At 41.1% G+C, this 23,035-nt stretch overlaps 1 protein-coding gene across 1 annotated transcript; it reads right to left on the bottom strand.

The window, feature by feature from the left end:
* Positions 1 to 846: 846 nt before the first annotated feature.
* On the bottom strand, positions 847 to 9,211 carry MKRN2OS (MKRN2 opposite strand). Its single transcript, XM_045812446.2, has 5 exons — positions 8,918 to 9,211; positions 5,076 to 5,125; positions 3,677 to 3,839; positions 2,623 to 2,898; positions 847 to 1,102 (listed from the first exon to the last, which is right to left on the bottom strand). Exons 1-4 carry the CDS (start codon positions 9,133 to 9,135, stop codon positions 2,658 to 2,660), a joined length of 672 nt encoding a protein of 223 aa, XP_045668402.2. The 5' UTR covers positions 9,136 to 9,211; the 3' UTR covers positions 847 to 1,102; positions 2,623 to 2,657.
* Between the last annotated feature and the right edge of the window lie 13,824 nt (positions 9,212 to 23,035).

The following is a 23,035-nucleotide window of genomic DNA, read 5'->3' as shown; positions in this document are numbered from 1 at the left end:
TGTGTGTGTGTGTGCGCGCGCGTTTTAAAGCATGTTTATTGGGTTTTCCTGGTGATAGGGGTAATTCATGAAGGCTCTAAAGGCTTTGGGAAGATGCCTTTGGGTGGATCATTTTAGACTTTCGAATCAGTAACACTAAGGCAACCTTTAGGACCTTGCTGTGAGAAGGAACCCAGCGGTCGGTCGTTGTGTGGGTGTTGGTGAGGACTAGCTGTGTGGCAGGGCAGCACTCGGGGATGAGATGAGGCGCATTGTGGGGGGTTCCAGGGAGAACTCTTCTGGGAAGCAGAGTTGGTGCCATTGCTGAGTCTCCTGGTCCTTCAGTTAGCGTTTAGCTGGTACGATAAAAGAAACCTAATGGAAGGAGTCTCAGTTATTAATTCTGTAGAACTGAGCAACATTGCCATCTATTGGGTGAAGCTTGTAGGGTCGTACTGTGATTTTTAGGAGAGGGAATTGTGGCGTCCTGAAGTGAAAGAAGAAATAGGCTGCCTGCTGCTGTGGTCACCCCCAGGTTTCAGAGCAGCCCCTAAACGGGCTGGGGACCATGAAAGCCTTGTTTGAAAATTAAGGGGAGAAGCATTAAGAGAAAGCATGAACCTGGTATTTCTAGCATTAACCATTCTTTTTTTTTTTTTTTAAGATTTTATTTATTTATTTGACAGAGACAGCCAGCGAGAGAGGGAACACAAGCACAGGGAGTGGGAGAGGAAGAAGTAGGCTCTTAGTGGAGAAACCTGATATGAGGCTCAATCCCAGAACGCTGGGATCATGCCCTGAGCCGAAGGCAGACGCTTAACCGCTGTGCCACCCAGGCGCCCCTAGCATTAACCATTCTTATCCGAATTGTTTTAGGACATGTTTATTTCCTTTCCATATTTGAATGTCAATGAAAGCAAAATCTTTATTTTCTCCTTTATCTTCTCTAATGATGGCAAATCGGTGACCCAGTTGCCGCACATCCCAGGTACCAGGTTGCCTTCAGGTTGCCGGGTGGCCCAAGGAGGTAAGTGCACAGACTTTGCAGGCAAACCTAGGTCTGATCTCTGATTTTCCTGCTGTGTGACTTTGGGCAAGTCATTTCCTCAGTTTCCCTTTTCATCTGTAAAACAGGCATATTGTTAGGACCTACCTCACAAGGTGGTCTTAAGGATTAAAAGGGGAGAAAGATTAAGTTTATGCAGGTGTGGAATCCTTAATGATACTCATTAAATGCACCTGCTCTGATGATCAGTAATTGGTAAACAATTAGACCAGAAAAGTAGAGTCCTAAAATAGTGTGTTAAGAGAATAGGGACAAATTGGAATATTTCCCACTCAGCACTTCTTCCATCTTTACCTGGTGCAGTCTTTATGACGTCCTGAACACCACAGAATAGTAGTCATGATTCTGTTTAAAGTGGTGTCATATTCTGGGTGAGAAGTTTTGTTTTTCTTAAAAGTACCAGAACTTATAGATGCAAATGGTGTGCCGTGCGTTTTTTTCCCACTGAAACTCCCAAGTGCTGAAACATTACCCAACTGCCCTTTTGGAGGGATCTATAACAAGTTTTCTAAATATCTTTATTATGAGTGAATTATTGGTTCCTTGAAGATGGATTTGGTTTTTGGAAATGGGGCATCATTTATTTGGTGCCCTAGCTGGGGAGTAAGATTAGGTGTGGTAGTATATCACATTTGGTCAAAAACAAAGAAGTCTGGAAGCAGTTTCCAGAGAGGAATGATGAAATGTTTTGCTCCTTGGCTACTTAAAGCTCAGTGATCTTTTGGGTATACAAATTCTGATGTGATTGTTAAAAATCACCTCATTTCTTTATAATTACTCATCCCAGTTGTCCCCTTCCTCCCCTGAAGGTATTAAAGAAAGAAGTCAACCTTTCATTGTGTCTTTCCTGAATTCTGCATTTAAAGTAGACAGGAGGGGGCGCCCAGTTGGCTCAGTCAGAAGCACATGCGACTCTTGATCTCACGGTTGTGAGTTTGAGCCCCATGTTGGGTGTAGAGATTATTTTAAATAGATAAAGTTTAAAAAATAAATACAGTAGACAGGGGATGTACTTTGCCTTGGTCAACGCAACACCCCAGTCTCCTCACGTCAGGTCAAGTAATATGAGAGGGAAACAGAGGACTTGAGGAATTTGCCCTCCACTTTGCATATAGGTTCAGAAAGGCTAATTGAGAAGTGGAGCCTATTTCCTAACTTAGAAACCCTTGCTTGTTTCCTTGCAGACTATTACTGACTGTCAAAGGTTGCCATGTGCTTTTTAAATAAAAACAATCAGGAGAATTTACTTCATAAATTGTGTCTTGCTCACCTTCCTACAAATCCCCTTTCTGGGTTCACATGGAGAAGTGAATTTGTTCAGCTTTAATTATGGGAATAAGTTTCATTGTTCTACAAATAAAAGATGCTGCCACTTTATGCTGTAACATGGAACCTCAGTTTCAACACCTAACCATTACGAGAATAATTTCGTTGTAATGCATACAATTTTTAAAACCCAGGGCAATTTTTATTAATTTCGTAAACATTTATACTGCAGTAAGTAGAAGTGTGCTAAAAAGAAAGCCATAACACATTGTTATTAACCACAGATGAACACACGTAGAAATCCTTCATACCTGCTGAGGGTGCCGTCCGTGTGTTCTTAGCGCACTCAGCACGAACCGCTCCCTTCAGGAGGGTTTGTCTCTTCATCAGGGCGGTCGGTCACGTAGAAGCCGCGCTCCTCTATCGCCCGGTAGAGCGTGATGTACTTGGAGGCCTTCCTCGTCCTTGGAACCACATACTTCTCCGTGAACTCCCCTTTGCCCAGTTGCTCCTTGCCTTCTGCGGTCAGAACGCAGTTAATGAATGTGAGGGTGTAGCTGTAGCAGTTGTGATGGTCTTCTTCGTACCTTACAAAACAAGGACGTTGAGAGGGGAAGGCTGGGGTTTAAAAGCGGCTCAGGCACAGGCCGTGCAGCTGCCGAGGGCCTGCAGGGTTGAAATGGGGCTCCCTGCACACTGGGTCTGCTGGCCCCCTGGACGACTGAGCTCCCAGAGTGCAGTTCTGAGGGACGCTCAGCAGCTCGGGCTATTTCTGCTTGCAACTTAAGTAAGACAGGAGTGGACTCACCTAGATGTTCAGAGTGCTGACTTAAGTTGTACAAAACCGCCAGCTTGGGGAACTGACATTTTAGAAATGGAGTTCCATTTCTGTGTCCACACTTATTTTAAGGGAAGCCTCAAAACAATTAGGTCCACAAGTGTGCTATATATCCAAGTGTTGAGGGAGCAAGAAATTGAGAAATAAATTTCAAAATCACTAAATCCAAAAAAAGTTTTAGGTAGTTTTACATTTTAAACTTTTTAAAATTTTAAGGGACTATAATATGGCTTTTGCTATACAAATTAAATGTTAAGTATGTAAAAATGTCTAATCAAATAACTGGAGTACTAAGTTGTGGTCCTTTGGGTTCTTAAGATCCGGTGATTCTGTTGTGTAAACGTAGGCGGGCTCAGCTCTGCAGGAAACCCAAAGCCATTCAAACCCTGCGGAAGCTTTGTTGCAGGTACTACTGCCTCAGTACAGGCTCAACATGGACTCAACGCAGCTCAAGAGCCCTCTGAGCTGCGGCCACGCCTGCGTGGGGAAGGAGGGCCAGGCAGCAGGCGGTCCCCGCCACCCCGTACCTCTGCGGCAGCCAGGGCTCCGTGGCAGAGAAGTCTTCCAGGTACTTGTCCCACTGATCCATCAGTCCAAACATGCCAGGCTGCAGTAACGGGATACTCACACTCTGCTCCCACCCTGCTTCATCTCGCTGCACGCCATGCGTGGTGTAATTATACACAATTCCTGCAACCGAAACTGGAGTCACGCGGAGGCCAAAGGGAAGCACCTCTGGGAGAAGGGGTCAGCAGGAAACGGCAACAGCCACCGCGGTCAGTACAGGAAGTTAGCCAGATCGCACTCTCTTTTGCCTGTCCGAGAGCAGGAGACCACGAGAATCCCCTCCAGGATCAAGCTGCGGAGGCAGTCACCCACCGAACAGATCTAGAGCCTGCCCTAGAGGCAGGGAGGATGGGGGTGTCGGAGCCCCTGCCTCTCCTGCCCTCAGCACATCATTTCTTTCAGGGAAACCAAGCTCTTGCCCCACCCGCTCTTCGGCTCTGGGAAGTTGCCCCCAGCACACGGAGACAACAGTAGAGCCATAATCATCTCCAAATAATCTTGCTGAAGTTTTCTATGTACAAGTGGGGTCTATCTAGTTTCCTTAAATCAGCACTAAATTTCCACTGAGACAATGGGTCGTAAGTTTGATGGCTCATGTGAGTAAACGGGAGTCCAGTCCTGGATTTCTGTTCACGGGTGTGTTTCTCCTGCCTGGAGCAGGTACAGAAAGGCTGCATTCAGACTTCACCTGTGAGGCCTGTGATCACAGCCTCCCCTGCCTGGCCTCACTCGCCATCCCCAGGCCCAGACCTCCCTGTGGCTGGGGTGCCAGCCCCTTTGCCTGCAGACCAGATGTTCTGGTTTCGGTGCTTCCAGGCTGTGCCCTCAACACTAACTCTGGCCAAAGGAACTGCTTTGTTTAAATGTACCCCCCCTCTTTTTTAAAGTGAACAACAGTGGGCCCCACCACATGCTCAGGGGCTCTATCCCCTGATTTATCCCTGAGACCCCTTCCTGGACCCTGGAGATCCTGGAGTGTGAGGACCCAGTAGCAGTGGGCTGGGCCCAGATTCCACTTCCAACACAAGAAGAAATGATGGGCACTTCAACCTCTGCACACATCTGTTTCTTCCTCTCTTAAAAAACTAACAAAACAGGCTTGCGATACTCTTGGCTGACAGAACAAAGAGCTTTCAAATATTTAGTGTTGTCAGTACTAAGCTGCTGTAAAGTCAAGTATTTCTCTTCTTGGAGGGTAGCATCACACACCTCATAGTGCAGTAGGAGAACCCAGGGAAAAGAGGAATTCCCTAGTTAAATGTTGTCATCACTTCTCTGGAAATACCACTGTCCCCTAACTAGGTATTGTGGGGAGTTTTTCAGCTTAAAAAAAAAAAAAAGCAGTGACCATGCACTCACCATTTGTGTTGGTTATTCCGACATGAAGATCGGACCTTCCATCGTACTCCCTGAAAGAAACGAAGAGTCGGTATTTAAAGTAGGAGAGCGATCTTGGCTAGTGCCGGAACTTGCCATCAGTGGCCAGGTGAGTGGGAGCACTGTTTTCTTTTCTTTTTTTAAGATTTTATTTATTTATTCGACAGAGAGAGAGGCAGCGAGAGAGGCAACACAAGCAGGGGGAGTGGGACCAGGCTTCCGGCCGAGCAGGGTGCCCAATGTGGGGCTCCATCCCAGGACCCCGGGATCACGACCTGAGCCAAAGGCAGACGCTTAACAACTGAGCCACCCAGGCGCCCTGGAAGCACTGTTTCAAAACTGGTTGAGCCAAGAGTACATTCGAGGTAGAAAATACTCCCCTGGCCCCCCACCTGGATTTTCTAGCCCGCCACCCATTACTGAAGGTAGTGTGCTGGAAGGCCAGCCCTGCTGGAGCATAAAGTCAGCTTAACTCCTGGCTGTCCAGCAGAGGGGCGCACTTGGAGGTCGGTTGTTGAAGGAGCTCCTCATTCTTTCCTCCTGATAGGTGAGGCTACGGCCTGTTCATCAGGCCGACTGGGGAAAGGATCCCGGGTGCATCTCAGTGGACCTCTACCATCACAACTGAGACAGCGTCTTTTGGTCTTTGTAGCCCACGGTCACACCCACTTCTCCTGGACAGCCCTTGTTTCCTGAAATTACTCTCTACCTGAGAGTGTTCATTAAATCTGTGACTCCATATGATTTAATCTTTGTGTACAATCCCAGGCCATTCACTCACTAGCCCTGGGACATGAGCAAGTCACTTTCTCTGATCTCAGTTTCCTCGTCTGTGAAATGGGAATATCACAAACCTCCCAGCAAGCTGGTTGTAAGAATAAAATGCCTGTTGAGTGTCTGCCACATACAGGTGTTGAATAAATCAGAGGTGATTGTTAAATGATAAGGTTCCTTCATGAGACCGCAGGTTCCTCGGGAAAGCAAGCAGTTCCAGGCTTTAAAATGACCAAGAACACAAACGGCTGCCCCACCTTCAGAGTGATCCCCCAGGTCATCTTCTTGCAGCCACTCTGAGTGTTTTGAGACCCCATGTGTTCAAAGCTGAGAATGAAGCTGGGTAAAACAGTACCAGTCTGACTGTAGCGCTGCACTTACCATGTCATCTACCCTGAGATCGCTGCCCGAGCGTGTCATGGCACTTTGTCTCCTGCCCGAGTCCCAGCTGTTCCTTCCCTCCCCCATCCTTCAGTGGTTTCTCAGTCCTGCATGGATGTTTACTGGGTGGGAACTGTGGGCCTGTCATTTGAAGTGAAGGGTAGTGGCACAACAGGAAATAAGACTGACGAGGTCTATGCCGTCTTGGAGTTTGCTCGCTTCCAGAGAAGACTTTTTAGTTTAACAAGTTTTTAATAGTTAAGTGCTCTTAAGGGGAAAGAAATATAGAATGTTACAGAAGCATGTCATAGTGGCAGGGCCATTCCTCTCCCATACAACACCTGTGTATAAATTTAGAAAAGGTACCCCTTCTTCCTGCAGATACAGCTCTGCGCAGAGCTTTTGACTTAGTTAAGTACAGTGCAGACTAAGTTTCAGGACCCAAAACACCTTGGCGAGGCAGCTTTGTGCAGTCCACACCCTGCACAACCACATGTGGCAGCCCTGAGAGATCTTAACCTAGTTTGATAAGAAACTCAGTGATTCCTTTATTGTGGGTTCTCTTTTACAAAGTAGGTGAAATTGTCTCAAGGTGAGTTGTGGAAGTCAGTCCTGAGGTTTTGGAAATTGGATGAGAGGGAAAGGAACAGTTTGGAAGTTGGCGGTAGAAGGTCTGGTGGGCAAGGGGCTACTTAGGTTTCTGCAGATCCTGGTCTGCGGGGATGGGAAGATGCCAAAGCATGTAACCTGTTTAAACATCACCACCTCCCTTCTGCTGATGCCAAACAAGGCTAGGCCCATCAGTATTGCTACCACGTCATAGAATAAATAAATGCTTATTAGGGGCCAGCCTGAAAGCCTGTCATGTTCTAGAGAGCAGGGCTGTGGCTCCTTCACGGTGACATCCCTAGGGTTTCTCACACAGAACTGCTCAGTAAGGTATTTGTTGAATGAACCAATGTTATGGCGAACAAGTTCTGAGTTTTAGTCACTTTATTCAAAAGCTTTTGGGATCCAGCCAGTTAATCCTCCCAAGTTAGCATGAGTGAGGGGATCTTATGAAACATTTTGGGCTTCATGATTCAGGTAAGGGAAAAGAAGGTTCTGCCCGTTACATTCAGAACCGAGTATAAGAATAAGATGGAGGGGCGCCTGGGTGGCACAGCGGTTAAGCGTCTGCCTTCGGCTCAGGGCGTGATCCCGGCGTTATGGGATCGAGCCCCACATCAGGCTCCTCCGCTATGAGCCTGCTTCTTCCTCTCCCACTCCCCCCTGCTTGTGTTCCCTCTCTCGCTGGCTGTCTCTATCTCTGTCAAATAAATAAATAAAATCTTAAAAAAAAAAAGAATAAGATGGAAAGGAGTATGTTGGCTCAACATGGGGACAGGTGCCTGAGCAGGTGGACCTGCCTTATCACTGAACCTCACCACCCTGCCAGGTCAGCAGGGCCCTCAATTTGCGGATGAGGAGCAGAGACTGGAGGGTCTGGAGCTGGTCTGAACTGAGATAGGAATTGGGGGCTTTGTGGCAACACAGCCTGCACTGTTCTCTCTGCACCCTGCAGCCTCCGGGAAGGGGCAGGCGTGCAGCGCTCTGCACACTTCGGTTCATTTCACCCACATAAGACGGGAAGGAAATCAAGGCAGTCAGTAAGCAGGGAAGTGAAGACACCACTCCAACTGTCTTATCCCAAACCAGTGCTCTCGAGGGCACATGGGAGTCGAGAGGGTAGATTTCCAGGAGGCCGGGGGTCTCAGCATCAGGTCGCAGGGGTGCTCATTCTGTAACGTCTGTGTCCGTGCTCTCACACCTGGCTCCTGCTGGGCTGATTCTAATTCCATTTGTAAACTCCACAGGGACACTAAGCAGGCACAGTCCTTTCTTTTGATTTCTGAAATCTTTCTTAAAGTCAGGTGGTATCCACCACTGTGGTAGACCACCTCTGGTCTTCAATTTAATTCATCTTTATTGCGGAATAGTCTGTATGTGGCCTTTCTTCAGGCTTCGTATGTTGTACCTGTTTGTCAAAAATTACAGACTAACGCGCAGTAAAGAAATTATTTTGATTAAAGTAGATACTGGGTCATTTTCCCAGTTAGCCCCTTAGCACCAAATCTATGAGCAGAGAAAAAGCTTCAAGCTTTGAGTTTTCCTCTTTTAAGATTGTATAAACAGGTTTGACCTTCCCTTATTCTTCATATAGTCTTGCACTTATCACTCTAGGAAAGTACATACACCATCTATCTTTATGAAATGAATAGGCCTACGTTTTAGGATTTAATGCCAAAACACTGGCAAGATTTTCCACCAAACCTCACACTGTATAGTACATGTTAGAAAAAGAAAGTTTCCAGGGCACCTGGATAGCTTGATTGGTTAAGTGTTCAACTCTTGGTTTCGGCTCAGGTCATGATCTCAGGCTCACGGGATCTCCTTGGGCTGCGTTGTCCCCCTGACCTGCCCCCCGCAACAGGCTCTGCGTTCTGTAGGGAGTCTGCTGGAAATTCTCTCTTCCTTTTCTTATCCCTCTGCCCCTCCACCCCCCCACACCCAACACCCCCCCCCCCGCACGCACTCTCTCAAATCTTTAAAGAATAAATTTTAGTGACTACAACACAGAAGGAAAAGTTTACAGAATCACTTAATATAACACTCAAAAAACACTGTACCTAAGAAATGTCCCTTGAGTTGGTCTGAGGAGGAATGAACATTTTTCTTGATGCCCGTTGGTAAATGGATTGGAGATGCTAACGGGTGCTTCCTCCAGCTTCCTTGAGCCCGTGACCTGGCCGCAGAGGGGGCAGCATTGGGGCATGCTGAAACTGTAGATGTATTTCTTACAGTGGTTGAATTTAATTAAAGGCTTTCCAGCCTCTGGACGCTGCATGGCTTTCCTGTCCTGGGCAACCAGGACAGGTTTCCCAAGACTTCCTTTTCCTCATTACCTGGCTAGCAAGCTTACGCCTCCCCAGTAACCTGAACCACAGTGATGTCATTCTGATTGACGGCTTCAGAAGCCAAACCAAGTGGGATTAACCAGTAACCAGACCGCCCCAAAAACTGGTGTCTTAAAGAGCTAGTTATCATTTGCGCTCACTTGCGAAGTTTCTTTCCAGCCTCGTATGTTTGCAACTGTCAACACACCGCTCCTACTCCCATCCTACTTTTCTGTGAAGCCGTCCTTTGCTTCCTTGAGCATTCCCTTGCACCGGCAGAAATGGAATTGTGTTTCTACTAGGGCTCTGATATTTCATCAGTCATTAGTCTATGAGCTTCTTGCAATTAGGGACCCACATTTATTTTTGTGTTTCTAGAACAGGTTATTATGCTGTTGGATAAATATGTGATATCCTTGGAGGCTGTTTTCTTTTGATGTTTTATATCGTAGAAGTAATCTTGCTCATAAAAAATTAACAGGAGTTAGAAATAAGGATAGTGGTCACCCTAGGTGGGAGCGGGACAGGTACTGGCTAGGAGAGGGCAGGAGGGAGTTTCTGTAGCCTGGAGCTGCTCTGATTCATTATCAAAGGGTTGGTTGTATTAAGTATTCAGTTTGCAAAAATTCATCGAGCTGGACATTTTACTACATGCACTGTATGATTATTCAATTTTAAAGTAATTTTGAGAAACCGCAAAAAAAGGGAAGAAAAAGTAATGTTCCCTGTTCCTCCATCACATTTTTCCACTCACCATGTTCCCTGAGAAAACGAATAGTAAGGTAAATGAGTATTTCCACATAATTGTTTAAATCCTAGTGTTGCGATAACAGTACTGTTTTGAAATGTGTGTATTTCTCTCATCTTGGAAATTTATCTACAGTATTAAGACTATAGGTCCAGCTCATCCTTCCTGCATAGGAATCCATAGTTTGGTTGCGCCACACTTTTTTTTTTTTTTAAGTAATCTCTACACCCAACATGGGGTTTGAACTCACAACCCCGAGATCAAGAGTCACGTGCTCTTCTGACTGAGCCAGCCAGGCACCCTGCACCATACGTTATTTAACCAATTCCCTGTCGATGCCTATAGTTCCAGAGAAAAGCAGTGGTAAAGGGAAGACCTGTGGGTATCATGATGGGTATAGTTGCTTTAGAAAAGTGTTTCATAGCATGCGTTTAAATAGATTACAGTACGCTGAAATGCAGAAAAGTGCATATTAAGTATTAATAATATGAAAATAATCATCAGACTCACAGAACTAGAAAAAACCTTAGAAATCATTTCAACCATCTTCTCTTGTTACAGTGAAGGCAGACAGGCTATAGCTAGATGCCCAGCTCGGGTGACCAAGGTCTGTGGTGGTTCATTATTAATACATAAACCATGCAGCTATTTTTTGATTGATTGAGTGACCCAAGTTACTTTCTTTTCTTTTAATTTTAAATTTTTTTTAATATTTTTTTATTTATCTGAGAGAGAGAGACAGAGAGAACATGAGCAGGGAGGAGAGGGAGAAGCAGGCTCCTTGCCGAGCAAGACCCTGGGATCATGACCTGAGCCAAAGGCAGATACTTAACCAACTGAGCCACCCAGGTGCCCCCAACTGAGCCACCCAGGTGCCTCTATTTTCAACTGAGAATATATTCATCTTCATGAGGAATTTTTAATCTTATGAAAAGGAACTGAGGCATCATGCCTTGATAAAGGTTTTTAATATACTAGCATTCCCTTTCTCAAAAAACACAGGCATCTTGGGGCACCTGGCTGGCTCCTTCAGTAGAGCATGTGACCCTTGATCTCAGGGTTGAGTGTGAGCCCCACGTTGGGTGGAGGGATTACTTAAAAATAAATTCAAAAACTCTTAAACACAGGCATCTTAAATCCTTTTTTACCTTATTTTCTCTATTTCTAAAAATCTTTTGGTAAAAATAAAACATAGATACAGATGAAAACACAAAACAAATGTATAGTTTAAGGACTTATTTTACTGTGAACCCTTGTAAGTACCACTCAGGTCAAGAACTAGAACTTTTCCAGCCGTCTCAGAGGCCCCTGCCGTGTCCATCCCCGCTCTTCCTCCAAAAGTGACCCCCACCCCCACTTTTATAGTAATGACTCCTTGTGCTTCATTTTGGTTTCAGCATCCAGTGTGCATCCGTAAATACCATGGTTGAGTCTTACCCACTTAAACGTTTGTGTTCTGTATTTTAAGTTTTGGTTGCTTTTCCTTCCTTCCTTTGATTTTTGTTATCATATATCTGTGAAGCATCCAGATCACTGGACCTGTAGCGTCTCCCACGGTCTGTTGCCGACTGCTTACTCGGGGGTTCAGTTCAACGCACTGCTGTGGCTTCTGTAGATCCTTCAAATTCCCAGCTCGTTCCAGAGACTGAAGTCTGATCCTCTTGTCAAGACTGTGGGTGGTAATGTGTTCTCTCATCACATCACATCTGGTCTTCACTCTTTTTTTATGTTGGTCCCCATTATTCTCAGTGCTCAGAGATCCATTCATTCACCAGCAGTGGTACAGTGATGCTATTCTAAGCCCATCGTGTTGTTTTCATACATTAGATGGAATAATAGCATGAGAAGATGCTTCCCCTCAGCTGTTCCTTACTTACACAGCGGCACAGGCAGACTGGAAGGATTGGATAGGTGCCTGAATCCTTATTCACATTTCAAGATAATGAGGACATCTCTGACGTACTCAGAAAGTGCCCTGTTGGTTTCATATCTGTTTTACTCTAATATCACTTAATGAACTCCTAGATGTGAACATATTAGCTGGCTTTCAACCCAATGTGGTTTTAATTCTTGTCAAAGCTCAGATTGTCCCGTTTTGGCCTCTTCAAATGGCTCCTGAGTCCTTTCCACATGAACCTACTAGTCACTGATGATTTCCTTGCCATCTAGTCCATCGAGCTGTTCCAGGTTCATCTCAGACCTTTCCAAAACCCAGACTTGGGATCGGCCATTTCTCCAAGAAGCCCTGATTCCTTTCTTTCAGTGGGAAATGGTATTTCAGGAGTACAGTCTTCTCACTAAGGATGTTTATTGGTTATTTCTCCACCTTTTCACTGAGCAGAGCGGGATAAAGCAAGTGCACACATGAAGATAAAATACTTCATGAGTTCAGACTGCTATTTCTAATTCAAATTCAGGACTACAGGGTTTTTACTTATCCTCTTCTATATTACATTTGCATCTCTTTTCTTCCACACTGAAAATTTTCATTCTCAAGGATACAGGGGGTATGGAATTAGAATGTTCCATAATTAGTCATTTGCTTAACCCCGCTTTACACATACAACAATCTCAGGATAAGAATAGCAATACCCCACCTCCAATTATGATTACTAAATAGAGTTAAACATTATTTTTGCATATACTCTCCTCACCTTCTTTATTTAAAGGGTTGTTCTATATCTTCGTTGTCAGAGCATCTGCCATTGTAAATAATAATCTCCTTCAATCCTCACTGAGACTTAGCTCTACACACAAACTGATATTTAATGGTCACTACTTGTCTTTTCCTCACTCTCTAGTAATTATAGTTATCTGAAGTTCACCCTCTAGAAGATTCCTTAGGGCTTTAAGGAAAGTATTTCCTGAGTTTTTGCATGTTGGTAACAATTTCTCTCTGTTCTTTATACTTGGCCAGTTTTGCTGGATATAGAATCCTTGGCTGCCATTTTCTTTAATGTGTCATTCCATTTCTTCTGGCATAAAGCACTGCTGTCCGGAAGCCTGATGACAAACTAATCTTTCTCTCGTAAATCATGTGTTCTTTTTTTTTTTAAGATTTTATTTACTTTAAAGAGAGAGAGAGAGAGCACATGAGTAGGGGGGAGGGCAGAGAGAGAGAGAGAAGTAGACTCCCTGCTGAGCAGGGACCCCCCCCCCCCGATGCGGGGCTCCATCCCAGGACCCCAGGACCATGACCTGAGCCAAAAGCAGACACCCAACCAACCGAGCCACCCAAGCACCCCTCCATGTGTTCTTTTTTGCCAATATGGCCAGATGATTTTTTCTTTCTTTTTTTTCTTTTTTACAATTTTATTTATTTTTTTTTGAGAGAGAGAGAGGGCACAAGTTGGGGGAGCAGCAGAGGGAGAGGCAGAAGCAGACTCCCCACTGAGCAAGGGAGCCCGACACTGGGCTCCATCCCAGAACCCTGAGATCACGATCCTAGCTGAAGGCAGATTTTTTTTTTTAAGATTTTATTTATTTATTTGACAGAGAGCGAGAGAAGGAACACAAGAAGGGGGAGTGGGAGAGGGAGAAGCAGGCTTCCCGACAAGCAGGCAGCCCGATGCAGGGCTCAATCCCAGGACCCTGGGATCATGACCTGAGCCGAAGGCAGTTGCTTAACCGACTGAGCCACCCAGGTGCCCCTGAAGGCAGACTCTTAACCAACTGAGCCACCCAGGTGCCCCAATTTTTTCTTTCTTTTTAAGATCAATATTTTTATTACAGTATGTCTTGATGTTGGTTATTTGGCATTGATTTACTCAGGGTTGTGATGTGTTCTTTGAATATGTAGTTTCACATCATTTTTATTTCAGGAAATTTTTCATAAATTGTAATGTTGAGTATTTTTTCTGTTTTCTTTGTTCTGGCTTTCTTCAAGAAATTCTTGAAGAATTTCTTGGATCCCTTTGCCTAGCTTTGGTATTTCTCACTACTTCTAAAAACGGAGATTAAATATACACATCACAGGGGTGCCTGGGTGGCACAGCGGTTAAGTGTCTGCCTTCAGCTCAGGGTGTGATCCCAGCATTATGGGATCGAGCCCCGCGTCAGGCTCCTCCGCTATGAGCCTGCTTCTTCCTCTCCCACTCCCCCTGCTTGTGTTCCCTCTCTCACTGGCTGTCTCTATCTCTGTCGAATAAATAAATAAAATCTTTTAAAAAATAATAATAATAAATAAATAAATATACACATCACAAAACTCACCTATTTAAAGTCTACAGTTCAGTGATTTGTGTCTAATCTAAGTTTAGAACATTTGCATCACCCCAAAAAAGAAAGCTTCTGCCTATTTGCAGTCATTCTCTATCCACTGCTCCTCACAGCTCCTGGCAGCCATTAGTCCGCTTTCTGTCTATGGATCTGTCTCTCTGGACATTTCACATAAATGGAATCATACAATATGTGGTCTTTTGTATCTGACTTCTTTCACTTAGCATCAAGTTTTCAAAGTTCATCTATGTTGTAGCATGTATCCGTTTTTTTTATAATAGTGCATTGTAATGTATAGACCACATTTTTAAAAAATTTTTATTTATTTATTCTTAGAGAGAGGAAGAGAGCGTGGTGGGGTGTGGGGCAGAAGGAGAGGAGAGAATCCCAAAGTGTTATCTTCTAGGGTGTCTGGGTGGCTCAGTCAGTTAAGTGTCTGCCTTTGGCTTGGGTCATGGTCCCAGGGTCCTGGGATCAAGCCTTGCATCAGGCTTCCTGCTTAGCAGGGAGCCTGCTTCTGCCTCTCCCTCTGCCCCCCCCCCCCACCCAGCTGGTGTATTCTCTCTCTCTCTCTCTCTCACTCTGCTCTCTCTCAAATAAATAAATAAAATATTTTTAAGTGTTATCTCCACTGCCATATTAATTGCAGCATTATTTACTATAGCCAAGTTATTAAAACATCTTAAGTGTCAATCAACAGAGAAATGGATACAGAAGATGTGGTGTATGGATATACAATGGAATATTATTCAGCCCTGAGAAAGAGAAAGAAGGACATTTTGCCACTTGTAACAACATGGATGGACCTTGAAGGCATTATGCTAAGTGAAATAAACCAGACAGAAAAAGACAAATACTGCATGTTATCACTTATATGTGAAATCTAAAAGAAAGAAAGAGAAAGAAAGAAAGAAAGAAAGAAAGAAAAAGAAAGAAAGAAAAGAAAGAAAGTCAAACTCATAGAAACAAAGAGTAGAGATGATGGTTGTGATTGCAGTGAGGAGGATGGATGGGGGAGATAGGGAGAGGTTGGTAAAAGGGTACAAACTTTCAGCTAAAAGATGAATAAGGTCTGGGGATGTAATGTAAAAGATGGTGATTATAGTCGATAACAATGTACTATATACCTGATATTTCCTAACAGAATAGAACTAAAATGTTCTCACACACAGACAGAAAAGTTAAACATGTGAGGTGAGAGATGTGTTAATTAAATAGATGATGGAAATCCTTTCACAATGTATACGTATATCAAAGTACCATCATGTACACTTTAAATACCTTACACTTTTGTCGGTTATACATCAATAAAACAGGGAGAAAAACACAAAAATTAATTGACCACAATGTGAGCATTTATTTCTGGAATCTCAAATCTATTTCATTAATCTCTCTGTCTATCTCTATGCCTGTACCACAGTGTTGAATAATGTAGCTTTCTAGTAAGTTTCTAAATTGGGATGTGTGAGTCCTCCAAATTTATTCTTCTTTTTCAAGAGCTTGTTTGGGTCCCTTGCATTCCCATATAAATGTTATGGTCAACTCCTCAATTCATGCTAAGAAGCTAGTGGGAAATTTGATGGAATTGCATTGAATTTGTACCATCAACTGGGGAGTACTACCATCTTAACAACTGCAGATCTTCCAGTTAGTTTATTTATTCAGGTCTTCTTTAATTTCTTTTGATGATTTTTTTTTCTTACTTTTCAGTGTCCAAATCTCACACTCCCTTGTTAAGTTTATTCCTAAGTATTTTATTCTTTTCAATGTTACTGTAGATTGGAACTGTTTTCTCAATTTCTTCTTCAGGTTATTCATTGCTAGTGTATAGAAATACAATTGATTTTTGTGTATTGATCTTGTTTTCTGCAACCTCGCTGAACTCATTTCTTTCTTTAATTTTTTTTTTTTTTGTGGATTCCTTAAGATTTCCTATATACAAGATCATGTCATCTGCAAATAAGTATACTTTGACTTCTTACTTTCCAATCTGAAAAACTTTTATTTCTTTTTCTTAACTACTTGCTGTAGCTGGAAACTCTAGTACAGTGTTGTATAGAAGTGAGAAGAGTGAATATGCTTACCCTGTTCCTGATCTTAGAATGAAAACTTCCAGTCTTTAACCATTAAGTCCAATGTTAACTGTGAGTTTCTTTTTTTTTTTTTTTTAAAGATTTTATTTATTTATGTGACAGAGAGACAGCCAGCGAGAGAGGGAACACAGCAGGGGGAGTGGGAGAGGAAGAAGCAGGCTCATAGTGGAGGAGCCTGATGTGGGGCTCGATCCCATAACGCCAGGATCACGCCCTGAGCCGAAGGCAGACGCTTCAACGACTGCGCCACCCAGGCGCCCCTAACTGTGAGTTTCTGGTAGATGATCTTACCACGTTGAGGAAGTTCTTCTTTTCCTAGTTTTTTGAGTGTTTTTGTCATGAAAAGGTATTAGATTTTTTCAAATGCTCTTCCCACATCTCTTGAAATGACCATATGATTTTAATTTTTGCTTATTCTATTTACTTGATGAATTACATTGATATATTTTTTAAAGATTTTATTTATTTATTTATTTATTTATTTATTTATTTATTTATTTATTTGACAGAGAGAGCACAAGCAGGAGGAGTGGCAGGCAGAGGGAGAGGAAGAAGCAGGGAACCCAATGCAGGACTTGATCCCAGGACCCTGGGATTATGACCTGGGCTGAAGGCAGACTCTTAACTGCTGAGCCACCTAGGTGCCCCTACATTGATAGATTTTTGTATGTTGAACCAATCTTGTGTTCCTGGGATAAGTCTCACATGGTCATGGTGTATAATCATTTTTATATGCTGCTGGATTTGGTTTGCTATTATTTTGTTGAGGATTTTTATGTTTTTATTATTAAAGTATATTGATCTATAGTTTTCTCTGTCTGGATTGGTACCAAGGTAGTACTGGCCCCAAAGAATGAGTTGGGAAGCATTTCTTCTGTTTTTATTGTTGTTTGTTTGTTTGTTTTTGTTGTTGCAAGAATTTGTAAAACTTTAGTGTTAATTCTTATTTAAATGTTCAGTACAGGGGCACCTCGGTGGCTCAGTCAGCTCTCACTGTCACTCTCTCTCAAATAAATAAATAAAATAAACGTTCAGTAAAATTCATCAGTGAAGCTATTGGTTCTGGGCTTTTCTTTGTGGGAAGTTTTTTGATTACTAATTCGATCTCTTTACTTGTTAAGGGTCTATTCATATTTTCCATTTCTTTTTTTTTTTAATGTTCATCTTTCACATTTATCTTATTTCATTTAAGAGAGAGAGAAAGCGCTCATGAGCAGCAGGAGAAGGAGGAGGGAGAGAGAGAATCCCAAGTAGACTCCATGCCCAGCACAGAGCCTGATACAGGGCTCAACCTCATGACTCTGAGATCACAACCTGTGACAAAATCAAGAGCCAGATGTTTAACTGACTGAGCCACCCAGGCACTCCTTGCTATTTCTTCTTGAATCAGTTTCAGTAGTTTGTGTCTCTCTAGAAATTTGTCCATTTCATCTAAGTTATCTAATTTGTTGATATACAAATGCTCATAATATTAGCTTATAACTTATTTTTGTAAGGTTGGTAGTAATATCCCCTTTTTCATGCCTGATATTAATAATTTGAGTCTTCTCTATTTTTTTCTTTGTCATTCTAACTAGTTTGTCAATTTTGTTGATTTTTTTCAAAGAACCAACTTTTTGTTTTATTAATTTTCACCATTGTGTCTTTATACTCTATTTCATTTCTTTACACACAGATCTTTATTATTCTCTTACTTCTGCTTGTTTTATGTTTAGTTTCCTCTTCTAGTGTCTTACAGTAGAAGATTACATTACTGACCTAAGATTTTTTTTTTAAGTTTTTAGTTAAATTCCAAGTAGTTAACATAGTGTGCAATCTTAGTTTCAGGTATACAGTATAGTGATTCAACACTTCCATACACCACCAGCGCTTATTACAATTACACTCCTTAATCCCCATCACTTATTTAAATCATCTCATCACCCACCTCCCTTCTAATAACCATCAGTTTGTTTTCTGTAGTTAAGAGTCTCTTTCAATAAATAAAATCTTTTTAAAAAATGAGTTTCTTTTTGGTTTCTCTCTCTTTCTCCCCTTTGCTCATTTGTCTTGTTTCTTAAATTCCACATAGGAGTGAAATCTTACGGTATTTGTCTTTTTCTGACTGACTTATTTTGCTTAGCATAATACTGTCTAGCTCCATCCACCTTCTTGCAAATGGCAAGATTTCATTCTTTTTTATGGCTGAGTAATATTTCATTGTATATATACACCACATCTTCTTTACCTATTCATCAACTGATGGACCCTTGGGATGTTTCATAATTAGGCTATTGTAGATAATGCTGCTATAAACGTCATCGTGCACATATCACATTGAATTAGTACTTTTGTGTTCTTTGGGTAAATACCTCGTCGTGCAATTGCTGGATCATAGGGTAGCTCTACTTTTAACTTTTTGAGGAATGTCCATACTGTTTTCCAGAGTGGCTGCACCAGTTTGCATTCCCACCAACAGTGCAAGAGTGTTCCCCTTTCTCCACATCCTCGCCAACACCTGTTGTTCCTTGTGTTGTTGGTTTTAGCCATTCTGACAGTTGTGAGGTAATATCTCATTGTAGTTTTGATTTGCATTTCCCTGATGATAAGTGATGTTGAGCATCTTTTCATGTTTTCATTTTAACGTAGTAATTTGCAGCTATAAACTTCCCTCTAAGCACTGCTTTCAATGCATGCTCTATGTTTTGGTGTGTTGCATTTTTATTTTTATTCATCCCAGAATTTTTTAAAATTCTCCATGTAATTTCTTATTTGAACCATTGGTTATTTCAGAGTGTGTTGTTCAGTTTCCACGTATTTGTGAATTTTCCAAATTTTCTTCTATAATTATGATTTGTAATTTTATTTCATGTCCATCTGAGACAATACTTTGTATGATTTCAGTCCTTTCACATTTATTGAGACTTGTTTTATAGCCTAATATATGGCCTATCCTGGAGATTTTTTCCTTGTGCACTTCAAAAGAATGTATATTCTGTTTTTGTCAGGTTGGAAGTTTGATAGATATTTGTTAGGTCTGGTTGGTTTATAGCATTATTCCTATATTCTATTTATCTTCTGTATAGGTTTTCTATCCATTATTGAAGATGGAACATTGAAGTCTTCAAATATTGTTGATCTATTTTTCCGACTGTTCTGTGAGGTTTTACTGCTTCTGTTTTGGGTGCATATATATTTATAATTGTTATATTAATGGGTTGACATTTTTATCATTCTAAAAGCTTTGTTTCTAGTAAAAATTTTGTCATACATCTATTCTATCTGATATTAGTCTAGTCACTCCATTTCTCTTTTGGTAACTGTTTGTATTGAATACCTTCACCATCCTTTCACTTTCAGTGTACTTTTATTCCTATAAAGTAAGTTTCTTGTAAACAGCATGTAGTCAGATCATAGTTGTTATCTTTCATTCTGCCAACTCCTGCCTTTAATTAAAGACTTTAATCCATTTACATTTAATGTAGTTACTGATGAGATAAGATTTATGTTTGTTGTTTGTGTTCAATATGTCTTATGTCTTTTTGTTCCTCTTTTCCTCCATTACTGCTATCTTTTGTGTGAAATATATATATTTTTTCCTAGTGTACCATTTTATTTCCCTTGTTATTTCTTTTACTCAATATTTTGAAATTTATTAAATCTCAGTGGTTTCCCTGGAAATTACAATTAACAAATTATAACAATATAGGTCAGGTTAATACCAATTTAATTTCAGTAGCATACAAAAACATTGCTTCTATATCGTGCCATTCCCTTCCCTATCCTTTGTTGTCATACAAGTTATATCTTTATATATGTGTGCCCATCAATACAGATTTATAATTCTTAATGGAGATGTCTTTCAAACCAGATAGGATATATTTTTTTTTAAAGTTACAAAAAAAATGCATTTATGTTGCCTTTTATATTTATCTATGTAGTTACCTTTACTTGTTCTCTTTATTTCTTCATGTGAATTCAAGTTACTGTGTAGTCCCTTTTTACTTCCGCCTGAAGGACTCCTCTTATATTTCTTGTAGAGCATGTTTTCAAGGGAGGAATTCTTGCAATTTTGTTTATCTGAAGTTCTTATGTTCTCTTTCATTTTTGAAGGATAGTTTTGCTGGATATAGAATTCTTTGTTGATAATCTTTCTCCTTCATATCTTTTACTATGTCTTTCCATGCCATATGGCTTCTATGCTTTCTGATGAGAAATCAGCTGTTAATTTTATTGAGAATCCCTGTACATCATAAGCTACTTCTCTTTTGCTACTTTCAAAATTCTTTGTCTTTCATCATTTTTATTATGATGTATCTACATATGGATCTCTTTGAGTTTGTTCTATTTGGAGGTTGTTTAGCTTCTTGGATGTGTAGATTAATATTTTTCATCAAATGGGGTAAGTTTTCTTGCCATTATTTCTTTAAATAGTCTCCATGCTTCTTTCTCTCTCTCCTCTTTTTGGGACTTCCATATGTTGGTATGCTTGAATGTCCCAGAGCTCTTCGAGGCTCTGTTTTTGTTTTTGTTTTTGTTTTGTTTTGTTTTGTTTTTTCTTGTTTTGTTTTTCTTAGCAGCTTTATTGAGGTATGGTTGAAATACAAACAGTGCACACATTTAATATATACAATTTGATGAGTTTGGACATATGTATACACACATAATATCATCACCACAATCAAAGTAATAGTTATAGCCATCACTGCCAAAAGTTTTCTTGTGCCTTTTTGTTTTTTGGCTGTTGTATTGTTTTGTGGCAAGAACACTTACCATGAGATGTACTATCTTAAAAAAATTTAAGTGTACGATAGAGTTTTGTTAACTGTTAGCACTATGTTGCACTGCAGATATCTAAAACTTACTCATCTTGTATAACTGAAACTTTATACCCATTGAATCTGTTCATTTTTATTTACTCTTTATTATGTTCCTCAGACTAGATTATCTCAATTGACTCATATTTCAGGTTCACTGCTGATTCTTTTTCTGTTTGCTCAAATTTACTATTAAGCTCCTCTAGTAAATTTCTGTTTCAGTTGTTGTACTTTTCAACTTCAGAATTTCTACTTGGTTCTTTTTTTTTATACTTTCTATCTTCTTACTGATATTTTCTTTTTCTTTCTTTCTTTTTTTATTATATTATGTTAGTCACCATACAGTATGGTTTTTGATGCAAAGCTCGATGATTCATTAGCTGCGTCTTATTGATATTTTCTATTTGATGAGAAATCATTCTCATACTTTCCTGTAGTTCTTTAGACATGGTTCCTTTTTAGTTCCTTGAATATATTTAAAATAGCTGACTTTTAAATCTTTGTTAAGGAAATCCAAGATCTGGGCTTCTTCAGGGATAATTTCTGTTGATTTCCATATTTTCTTCTTTCTTTGAATGTTTTGTAATTTTTGTTGACAACTGGGCATTTTAAATAATATAACGTGACAATTCTGAAAGTCAAATTCTCTCCATTCCCTGTTTGTTCTTATATGCTGTTCTAGAACTTCATAAAACCTCTGAAAAGTATTCAGAGAAAAGGAACATTTATCTTCAGGGATGTAAATATAAGATCGATGAATGCCTTATAACAGAAAAAAAGGAAGCCAGAAGACAAGGAAATGACATTTTATTTTATTATTTTTTAAAGATTTATTTATACACTCATTCATGAGAGAGAGAGAGAGAAAGAGAGAGAGGCAGAGGCAGAGAGAGAAGCAAGTTCCCCATGGAGCAGGGAGCCTGATGCAGGACTCGATCCCAGGACTCTGGGATCATGACCTGAGCTAAAGGCAGATGCTTAACCAGCTGAGCCACCCAGGTGCCCAGGAAATGACATTTTAGTGTTTAGGGGAGAAAGTATCATCCCAGAGCTATATATCCAGGAAAAATACCCTTCAAAAACAAAATCAATACATGAATTAGTACACACACACACATATATTTGCTTGCTTTGTCAGCTGAGATGGCTGATAAGCAATGACATACCAGTAGCAATGAATATACCTAGTACCTGGATCTTGGTTTTGAATAACATTCTCCAAAAGAAGTAACTTGGCTCCCTTGAAGCAATGGCTGATTCTAGGATTGAAGTAGGTGATATACAAAATGAGCCTGGAACATCTTATAGTCCCAGATAGTGGTGAAGTCCTCAAAAAAGAATAAAACTCAATTAAGGGAGTATTTTCAGGAGCCAAATGAAAAAACTCCCAGTGGCCAGAGACAGAACAATTTGAACAATAAAGTAAATAAATTAGTCTTAGGTTATAAGCCAAAGTAGAAGATAATATTCATGAGTCCATATTGATATACATAAATTACTAAATAAATAGGGCAGCAACAGACAAATCTCCCATGCAGAAAAACTCCACATAACTTATGGCGATACTCCACTGTCGGGGAGGTGGAGCATAACTCCCCACTCCTTAAATGTGGGCCGTGTATAGTGACTTCCTCTGAGAGAGGACAGTATGGAAACAAGGAAATTTTACAGTGCAAAAACCTGACAAACACAACCTCATCCAGGTGACCAAGGTTACCATCAATAGTGATGTTATCTTGATTGTAGTACCCTTTATTTTTTTTTTAAGATTTTATTTGTTTGCGAGAGAGAGACAGCGCGAGTGGGAGAGGCAGAGAGAGAGGGAGAGAGAGAATCTCAAGCAGACTCCATGCTGAGCACAGAACCTGATGCAGGGCTCCAACCCAGGACCCTGAGATCATGACCCGAGCTAAAATCAAGAGTCAGATGCTTAACCGACTGCACCACCCAGGCATCCCAGTACATACCCTTTATATGATATGTCGAAAATGGCATT

Source organism: Ursus americanus, chromosome 14, assembly GCF_024610735.1.
Source record: "Ursus americanus isolate L20-20 chromosome 14, mUrsAme1.1.p, whole genome shotgun sequence".
Lineage (NCBI taxonomy): Eukaryota > Metazoa > Chordata > Mammalia > Carnivora > Ursidae > Ursus > Ursus americanus.
Note: the sequence above shows the minus strand (reverse complement) of the source record. Positions and strands in the feature narration are given on the sequence as shown.